Source organism: Mytilus californianus, unplaced genomic scaffold, assembly GCF_021869535.1.
Source record: "Mytilus californianus isolate M0D057914Y unplaced genomic scaffold, xbMytCali1.0.p SCAF_3, whole genome shotgun sequence".
NCBI lineage: Eukaryota > Metazoa > Mollusca > Bivalvia > Mytilida > Mytilidae > Mytilus > Mytilus californianus.
Window position 1 is genome coordinate 38868491 of NW_026262679.1, and position 10721 is coordinate 38879211.

Here is a 10721-nt window from a genome sequence, read left to right on the forward strand (position 1 = left end):
ATCATTAGGGTATCTAGTTTAAAAAATGTGTCCGATGACCCCGCCAACCAACCGAGATGGCCGCCATGGCTAAAAATAGAACATATGGGTAAAATGTAGATTTCGGCTTATATCTCTGAAACCAAAGCATTTAGAGTAAATCTGACACAGGGTAAAACTGATTATCAGGTCAAGATCTATCTGCACTGAAATTTTCAGACAAATCTGTCAACCTGTTGTTGGGTTGCTGCCCCTGAATTGGTAATTTTAAGGAAATTTTGCAGTTTTTGGTTATTATCTTGAATATTATTATAGATAGAGATAAACTGTAAACAGTAATAATGTTCAGCAAAGTAGATCTACGATCTACAAATAAGTTGTCATGACCAAAATTTTCAGTCGACCCCTTTAGGAGTTATTGCCCTTAATAGTCAATTTTTAACAATTTTCGTAAATTTTTGTAATCTTTTACAAATAGCTTCTTCTCTGAAACTACTGAGACAAATTTAACCATACTTGGCCATAATCATTATTAGGATATCTAGTTTAAAAAATTTGTCCGATGGCCCCGCCTTCCAACCAGCATGGCCGACTTGGTTAAAAACAGAACATAGGGGTAAAATACAGTTTTTGGTTTATATCTCTGAAACTAAAGCATTTAGAGCAAATCTGACAGGTAGCAAAAATGTTCATCAGATTTAGATTTATCTGCCCTGAAATTTTCAGACGAATCCGACAACCCGTTGTTGGGTTGCTGCCCCTGAGTTAGTAATTTTACAAAAATTTTGCAGTTTTTTGTTATTATCTTAGATATCATTATAATATCTAATATCGAATACTATTAATTATGATTTTAACCTTATTTTACATGATTTCCAAAGCATCAGTAAATACAGGTAAGCGACATAGGCTCTTCAGAGCCTTTAGTTTAGAAAACATATAAATCTTGCAAGCAGTGTAAAGCCCAAGAATGTTTGACCAACTGTTTTATAATTTTCATTTATTGCTCATTTTTTAGAAAACATATAAATCTTGCAAGCAGTGTAAAGCCCAAGAATGTTTGACCAACTGTTTTATAATTACCGGTCATTTTACTCCAAACTTGGAATGGAGTAACATCATGGACTTGGTGAAGGTCAGGGTCATTTATATTTACTATGAGCAGGTCAATCAGACCTCACCATTGATCCCTGTAGTAGTAAACCTTTGGCTGATTTGTTTCTCATAACTTCTGTACTGTAGAACCCAAAATCAGTGTTCCTGCCAGGGAAGCAAGTCCATTCATACTACTACAAACTCGTATTACGTCAACTTGTACCACTAAAAGTCAACTGGTACCAACGTTAACTACCAACACGAACAACTGCAATCATTGTGAACTTGTACCACTGCAAACTCATTATTAAAAATATACATTGATATATGCATTGCTTTTGGAAACCTTGATAACATATTAATTAATTTGCCTTATTAATCAATTCATTAAATATACATACATGTACAATATAGGACTGTTTTAAAATGTTTGTTCTTTTAAATCTTTAAAAAAAATGAAGCAAAACTGCCACAGTTTTAATAATTATGTTTGCCTTGGTTTTTGGTTTACTGCCTATAGCGCTTACAGTGCTTTGATTTAACGTACAGAGAGCATGGCACTCTCCCTACATGAGGCATCGGATTTAGCGTCCCCATTCTGACTGGACGTTGCTGCGTATTTATACATCCCGCACAACCAAAACGGACGCTCCAATTTGGCAACAGTTTTACTGCCGGTCGGAAGAAGACCAAGAGTGACCATATTTCTATTCCCCAGTCACCCCGGGGAACAGCTATAAGAAGGCTTATCAAAAGATAGAATAGAGCATACAAACAAAAATCGGGGGATAAAAAAGATGCTACTACACAAAAAGACCTGACGTTGTGCTGTTACACCACTGTCCCAGGTTAGGGGAGGGTTGAACGCTGACAAACATGTTTAACCCCGCCACATTCTTTATGTGCCTGTCCCAAGTCAGGAGCCTGTAGTTCAGTGGTTGTCGTTGGTCTATGTCCGTCATATTTGTTTTTCGTTAATTGTTTTGTTATAAATTAGGCCGTTAGTTTTCTCAATTGAGTTGTTTCATATTTTTCATGTCGGGGCCTTTTAAAGCCGACTATACAGTATGGGTTTTTCTCATTGGTGAAGGCCGTACGGTTTCATATAATTGCTTACATCCACTTTATTTAAACTTTGATGGATAGTTGTCTCATTGGTTATCATACCTCATCTCATTATTTTTATATTGAAGATCAAAACCCAGTGAGAAATAAGAAAGTCGTTTTGGAAATATATAGAAGACATAATTACACAAAGTAGTAAAGCTGACAGCAGTTCTGACTGCATGACACAGTTTGGACCTATATAAAGCATAAAATTAGATTAGATTAGATGGGAGTAACATACCACGTTTATAAGAATAGCAGGATTACTATACACGTCGATTCATCAGACACAGATTATATCATAAATGCACAATTTAAATGCAACATGTCTGGTCACCATAAAACAGCAACTGCCGCCGGACTGCCTAATCAATTTTTTTTCAAGGCATTTGACAAGGTCATCCATAGTCTTCTTCTCCACAAGCTACATCACTGTGGAATGACAGGGAATACAAACAACTGGATCAAGAGTTTTCTTTAGGTTTCCCGTAGTTCGATTTTTATTAAACTGATTACTTTGTATAACAAAAATAAAGTAGGTCACTTGACAAGTATTATACTTTTGTCCAAATAACAACAATCATCACAATCATAATCATCAGAACATAGTTTTCATTCTCAAATTAATTATAAATAACTTTAACAAATTTTAGGTACACTCCATGTATGTTTATTGAATTTTTGTTTTTTTATTTATTCTTAAAGGTTATAAATATAACATTGTAATTAGAGTTTTGAATATTGTTTTTATCAGATCGCACATTGATTTTGTTATAAATAAATTAAAACATAACTTAATATTTATCCCTATACAGTTTTAACACTTATGATCTTATATCCAGCCGATACTTATATTTTGGTATTGCACAAGGTCATTTTTTTCTCGGATTGTTTTGACGTTTTACAATCAATCCAATGGATGTGTACTGATTGATTTTAATTGGGAAAACATGATTTATTTATACGTTGTAGTTAGCTTTTGAAATAGCTTTCAGTAACTGTGAAAACTCATAGATCTGTACTCTTTGTCTTTAGTGTTTCCTTTTTTTTCTGTTGTTGCTGCTTTGTGTCGATCTCATGAGTCGTTAAGCCTTTTTCAATTGATTTTTATAGTTTGTTCTTATGTTGTGCTCTTCGAAAGCGCTTACAAGCAAGTTTAACCCTGCTACATTCTGTATGCGCCTGTCCCAAGTCAGGAGCCTGTAATTTAGTGGTTGTCGTTAGCTTTCTCTACGAGTTTTGCACATCGTTGAAGGCCGTACAATTATCCGTAGTTGCTTACATCTACGTCTTTTGGTCTCTGGTGGATAGTTGTCTCATTGGCAATCATACCACATTTTCTTATTCTTATTTTGATAGTCAAACAACATTAAATTTCTGATTCATTCCTATACATATATTTGTAAAAAAATCTAAATTCATGCTAATAAAGTGATCAAATCTGTGTTAGAATGATTGGAAAAGTTGTGTGCATAATAATTTCATACCATATTTTAATCGTCTATTGAGATATGGCGGTGAACAAAAACATGATATATCGAGTTCGTTGCCAAGTTATTATGACGCAATCTTTTATCAAATAATCTGTTATCAGAGGTAACTGATAAAAATCAGTAACTATTATCATTGAAATATTCTACAGTTACGATTATCTTTCTAGTTATTGTCCATAAGTTACTATTATCTTTTTTTTGAAGTTACGATTATCTTCCTAAAATTTTCGATGGCTATTATTTTGGTAACGAGGCCATATATGATATTAATAACACACACACACGCACAACAAAACCGTATAGATCAACCTGGCGGCTGAGTAAATCTTGAAAACAGCACGTATACACGGGGAAATGATCAGAAAGCGATTTCACCTATTTCTACCTCCGCCATATTGGGATCGTGGTAACTGCAGTTACCACGATCAGTTTAACACCAGTGATATATAGTCCTCAAACTTTATTTAGCGAGATAACATCATGTATATATATAGTGGAACGTGAAGTTAAAGCTAGCTTCTTTTCACTCTTCGTAAGAAGCTCCTGTATGAAGTCAGCCTCATATGAATAAAGGAACAACTTCGGTAAGAAAAGGAGTCACAGTTGGTTCCCATGGTATTGCCGATTTTTGTTTAAAAATACGTCACCAAAACCGTTAACGTAACAAATATGCTGATAATCAAGAAATCAAGCATGTTGATACTAGTAAAGTCATTTCCAGAGAATATTTTGTTTGAATCAGAGTGATTTTTTTCCCTCCCTAAGACAAGAAGCTTGTTTCTAAATTGGCCCTTCCATTTTATAAAACAAAGCAGGTCCAGTCAGTCTTTCAATTCGTCCTTTAGTTTGGAATGGGGAATACTTGTGTACGGATATAAAAGTCAAATATTTTAATGCTTTTGCAAGACTGAGGAAAGAGACTTAGCCCGGTTGTATGTACTCTAACATACAGGTCTTTGGAATTTTTAAGTATCCATATCTGATTTGAGCCGCCTCAGTTATTCAATCACTTTGAAGCTCTGCTTTAATATAGCTGATAAAATTGAAGTTAATAATTTAGGAAGAAAATTCGTGAAGCACTTGGAAGACCCAGCAATATAACGTTGTTTGTCAGGACCACAGGCGCTAGGGTATATGATACATATATTTTTTGGGATTTTTTTGTTGTTGATTAAAATATTCAATTTTCTATATTTATACTACATATCTATCACTACTGCGCATGTCTCACCTAGTTTCGAGTGATTTTACCAACTCTGAGAGTGATAGATATGTAGTATAAATATAGAAAATTGAATGATTTTAATCAACAAAAAAAATTTTTTTTTAAAATATATATATCATATACCCAAGCGCCTGTGGTAAGGACACTTATGTAATTTTGAAAATTCCAATTAAGAAATAATTCACGGGACCTTGATTTTTTTGTGATTTTACCACGGGTTGCGGCCCTTTATGCTAAATATTTCACCACGAGCGACATATGAATATATTCGAATTTTACCACGGGTGTGTACTCAAAGCGTTTGAAGAACGTCAAATTAGAATTTGTATTAACGACCTCACAGCCTTAACCCATTCGAAAAGAGTATCTGCGTCTTCCGAGTTTTTCGCGTTTAGCCCATTGCCTGGCATAATCCTACACGTATTAAATGCAACCGTGTCATATTTTGATTACATATACGAGGAAAAAATTATGTGAACAAGCCAGTTAAATTAAATCACACAAAATATACATTCAATAGTTATTCAAACTGATGATGTCTAGAATAGCACAAACAGTACATATAACCTGGGACAATTATACTAATATATTATGTCCCAGATATAACTTTGGACGCATTCAAGTTAGAAAATAAGTGCGTTATCAGCGGTTCAAAAGCAAATGAATTTAACATATGTATATATGACTCTGGATTGGTATAAGTGCCTATTCCAAATTTCTAAACAGTTTTTCTTTTATTTCTTTTATAAGTTTTATTATATTTTTATATCTACATTTTCTGCATGAATTATTGTGCTGTTTCATTGGTGAACATGATCTGAACAGAACCTGTGACAGGTTACACAGACACTTGTTTCTGTCAATGGGGGGTTTACTATCCACACTTGTACGAAGTGTGGATTGTAAACACCCAATTGACAGAAACAAGCATGATTTGCCTTCCAAAAGTTTATTATTTTATTACTATACCAGTCGGAATTCAAATCCTGGCTAGTACAGTATTAATTTTGGAAGCCATATCATGCTCTCCAGTTACAACAGATATATCTAATATAGAAGACATATATGATCATATCTATATAGGAGAAATAACAACATAAATGAGATATCTATATAGGAGAAACAACAATATAGAAGACATAGTTATATAGATGACATATAAATATAGAAGACATATAGCAATATAGAAGTCGAGAATATCAATTATGGTCAATTATTTCCCACACTTATTATTGAAACCAGAAAGAAGGCCAAGTACTTGTTTCTGTCAATGGGGGGTTTACTATCCACACTTGTACGAAAATATTTTTTCGTACAAGTGTGGATAGTAAATTGTCGTACAAGTGTGGATAGTAAATTGTCGTACAAGTGTGGATAGTAAATTGTCGTACAAGCGTGGATAGTAAACCCCCTATTGACAGAAACAAGTGCCTGTGACAGGTTAACCTAAATAAAGGCAACAGTAGTATACCGCTGTTCAATAGTCATAATTCGATTAAGCAAAACAAATCCGGGTAACAAACTAAAACCTAAGTCATGTTTTCAAATGCACCTAAATTTTCATGAACTTAAGCGAACTTCAAAATCTGTGTCATGTGACGCTTGTATTTAAATTGAAAGTAAAAAATGTGTAGATGTTTGATGTTTTAAAACGTCTTAAACAAAAGTTGGCATGTAATGTATGTTTAGTTAAGTTGCTTATCAATGAACAGTTTGTATTGTGTTTTATGTCATTAAATGACATTACATGTGGAGACGTGACGGCCTTTTTTCTGGTTTCAATAATAAGTGTGGGAAATAATTGACCATAATTGATATTCTCGACTTCTATAAGCTATATGTCTTCTATATTTATATATCATCTATATAACTATGTCTTCTATATTGTTGTTTCTCCTATATAGATATCTCATTTATGTTGTTATTTCTCCTATGTAGATATGGTCATATATGTCTTAATTTATATTAAATATATCTATTGTAACTGGAGAGCATGATTTGGCTTCCAAAATTAATACTGTACTAGTCAGGATTTGAATCCTGGCTGGTATAGTAATAAATTTCGGAAGGCAAATCATGCTCTCTGGGTACAAAATTTGTGCCCAACGAAAATACCCATGATTTGAAGAAATACCTAGCCAGAGAAAGTATCAAAGATATCATCACAATTATATAATGACTCTTGAGGTGGGGTAAGTGTAGCAGTGCTTCCCCTTGCCTAGTAGATATATAACTACCCTCAATTAGCTGAGCTAGTGGAGTACTTCTATAGCTCAGTTGGTAGAGCGGTGGCTTACTGTGTCAGTGGTTCCCGGATCAGATCCCAGTTGGTTAAATTTTGGAGGGTAAATCATGCTCTCTTGTTACAAAATATTGTTATATGATATAACAACTTATATCTTCTATATTTCTATGTCTTCTTTATTACTTTATTATTGATATGTCTCCTATATTGTTATTCTTCTATATCGTTATGTCTTCTATACTGTTATGTCTTCTATATGGATACTGTAAATTCAGAAATTATTGCGATGTTTTTATTATTGCGAAAAATGCGACAGGGTTATAATCGCAATAATTTAAACTCGCATTTTGAAATTTTTTATATGAATTAAACAGGAATTTTCTCAATATCGCAAAAATTATAATCGCATTTTAGTCTAAAATGACAAAATCGCAATAATAAATGCACGCAATAATTTCTGAATTTACAGTATGTCTTCTACATTGTTATGTCTCCTATATTGATATGTCTTCTATATTGTTTTGTCTTCTATATTGATATGTCTTCTACATTGTTATGTCTCCTATATTGTATATTGATATGTCTTGTACAATGTTATTTTTCCTATATAGATATGTCTTCTATATTGTATTCATCGTTTTGCACACTCACACACACACACACACAAATCTGTTTCTTAAAACTAGGTAGAGGACCAGAACGCTTTGTTTGAAAAAATAGCAAGATACAAGAGGTTCAATACAAAAAAAATCCAATTAAACAAAAAAGAACAGACAAACCATGACAAAAATAAATTGATGAAAAGACAAAAAAGAACACAAAACATGACACTGAAAACTAAATACTGAGCATAATGCAATGCAATGAAATGTTAAAAAGTTGTTTTTTGTTAAAAATATTCATGCAGATTATAATCATGATAATCACACTAATGCTGGTTTAAGTAATTTTTATCTTAATTTTTTTTTTTCTTCAGAGTTTTCCAAAGACCTTCACAATGAAAACAACATTTGGACAAGTAGTGATAGGTCCACCAGGATGTGGTAAGACAACCTACTGTCATGGCATGTCACAATTCCTTACTCAGCTGGGTAGAGAGGTTGCTGTTATAAATTTAGATCCAGCAAATGATAGTCTCCCATACAACTGTGCTTTGGACATTTCAGATCTGATTACTTTATCAGATGTTATGGACACGTTAAAACTAGGTCCAAATGGTGGCCTGCTATACTGCATGGAATATCTTGAGAAGAATATAGACTGGTTTGAAAAAGAACTAAAGAAATTGGAGGGCAAATATTTAATTTTTGATTTTCCTGGACAAGTTGAATTATATACACATCACAATGCTGTGAGAAATGTTCTCCAAAAACTTCAGAAATGGGATTGTCGTCTGGTTGCAGTCCATCTGGTTGATTCACACTACTGCAGTGACCCATCAAAATTCATTTCAGTTTTATTAACATCATTATCCACCATGTTACAAATAGAACTACCTCATGTGAATGTTTTATCCAAGTGTGATCTGATAGAGAAGTTTGGAAAGCTATCATTTAACCTTGATTTTTACACTGAAGTCCTTGACCTTCATTACTTATTAGATGATTTTAAGGTTTGTATTTTATTGGAACATTCAGGTTAACATGGTCAAAGTTCAAACAGAATTGTTATGTTAAATTATAACTGACAATGCTTAAAAGATTTCATTTTTTTCCATAATAGAAAGCTTTTAATCAATTTGAAATATATAAGTTCACTATTGTACAATTTGTACATGAAATTGTAGCCATATAATTCAAAAATAAGTAATTCAAAAGATATATATATCTAATAGAATTAATATGAAGCTGGTATGTAAGACATTGCATAATGCTTTGAAAATTTTGGCATAGGGGTGATAATCAGTAGATATGTGGTTTTGCTTTTATTCATCTTTTTCTTTTATGTTTTTGTTTACAGTATTATTATAAGGATTAGTTTATTTATTTCAGGAAAGTCCAGATGTACAGAAATATAAGAAATTAAATTCAGCATTAATAGATATTATTGAGGAATATAGTCTGGTATCATTTGTACCATTGTTTGTAGAGGTAAGGGGAGATAACTGTAGTCTCATATCATTTGTACCATTGTTTGTAGAGGTAAAAGCTCATATCATTTGTACCATTGTATGTAGAGGTAAGGGGAGCTAACTATAGTCTTGTATCATTTGTACCATTGTTTGTAAAGGTTAGGGGAGATACTTATAGTCTGGTATTTTTTGTACCATTGTTTGTACAGGGAATGGGGATAAATAATTTTGAATAGTCTGGACTCATTAGCACCATTATTCGTACAGGTAAGGGGAGATGACTATAGTATGGTATCATTTGTACCGTTGTATTTTCAGGTAAGGGGAGATAACTATAGTCTGGTATTATTTTGTACTATTGTATGTACAGGTAAAAGGGGAGATGACTATAGTCTGGTATCATTTGTACCATTGTATGTAGAGATTAGGGGAGATAACTATAGTCTGGAATCATTTGTACCATTGTTTGTAGAGGTAAGGGGGATAGATATAATCTGGTATCATTTGTACTATTGTATGTACAGGTAAGGGGAGATAACTATAGTCTGGTTCCATTTGTACTGCACAACATTTGCAGAGGTATATAACAGTTAGTTTCAAATAAGTTATTTGTTATGTGCCAGTTAATTTCTGATTAGTTTATTCCTTTAAAAATTATAGTCAATGAAATTTTTAAAAAGTGGATGAATTCACCAGCATACATAAAGGCATCAGGTGCGGATCCAGGACTTTGAAAAAGGGGAGGGGAGGGGGGGGGGCTATAGAAAGCCAACTTTTCGAGTGATACTTGTAAAAAGTCTATGCATTTATCATATATGTAGCTCCATAAGGGGGGCCATGCCCCCTGCACCCCCTCCAAAATCTGCCTCTGTACATTACATGTATATCACACAATATGGAGAGATTGAATGTACCCTAATATTTCCTTTTCAGGAGAAGGAGAGTATGCTCCGTATGTTGAAACAAGTTGACAAAGCCAATGGATATGTATTTGGGGATACAGAAGAACGTAACATACAAACTCTATTGTCATGTGCTGTTGGAGCAGAGTTTGAATATGAAAAGATCAAAGACATAAGAGAGAAATACATGGACACTGAGATAGAATGTGATAGTAATGAACAAGATATAAATATTGATAGTTGATGTACATGTTTCATACTTGTTGAATTCACCACCCATTGCCAAAACAAAATGAGAAAATTGAACAATTCCTTTTTTCTTTGCCTGTAAAACATTAGGTACACATTTTTGTGATTTGTTTGAATTAAAGTAAACCAGAAACTATTAGTTTTTCTTATTTTCATAGTGTGTTGTGTGTTGTTGTATATTATATTTTGTTTTTATGCCCCCGTCGTACATACGTCTGTCCGTACGTCCCAAACTTGGTTTCCGTTATCTAACTTTAGTTTGTCTCTACCAAATGTTATGAAACTTATACACAATGCTAATTACCACAAAACACAGATCAAGATTGAATTTTGGTGGCATCACTTTAACTGTTCT

At 33.2% G+C, this 10721-nt stretch overlaps 1 protein-coding gene across 2 annotated transcripts; it reads left to right on the plus strand.

Moving 5' to 3' along the window:
• The first annotated feature begins 6483 nt into the window (after positions 1 to 6483).
• LOC127734533 (GPN-loop GTPase 2-like) lies at positions 6484 to 10502 on the plus strand. 2 transcript variants are annotated; one of them, XM_052244454.1, is made up of 4 exons: positions 6484 to 6573; positions 8121 to 8756; positions 9136 to 9234; positions 10149 to 10502. In XM_052244454.1, the coding sequence occupies exons 2-4, from the start codon at positions 8142 to 8144 to the stop codon at positions 10359 to 10361; spliced, it is 927 nt and encodes a 308-aa protein (XP_052100414.1). In that variant the 5' UTR covers positions 6484 to 6573; positions 8121 to 8141; the 3' UTR covers positions 10362 to 10502. The 2 variants fall into 2 exon arrangements, with proteins under 2 accessions (XP_052100414.1, XP_052100413.1); XM_052244453.1 differs by having other exon boundaries at positions 6486 to 6578.
• Positions 10503 to 10721: the final 219 nt, after the last annotated feature.

Bases quoted from the DNA above. Each gene is read 5' to 3' on its own strand.
- LOC127734533 (XM_052244453.1), top strand. From the start codon at position 6,534: ATGTTTGATGTTTTAAAACGTCTTAAACAAAAGTTGGCATGTAAT. The intron at 6,579-8,120 runs GTATGTTTAGTT...TTTTTTCTTCAG, and splicing joins AACAAAAGTTGGCATGTAAT to AGTTTTCCAAAGACCTTCAC. The intron at 9,235-10,148 runs GTAAGGGGAGAT...TTTCCTTTTCAG, and splicing joins TTGTACCATTGTTTGTAGAG to GAGAAGGAGAGTATGCTCCG.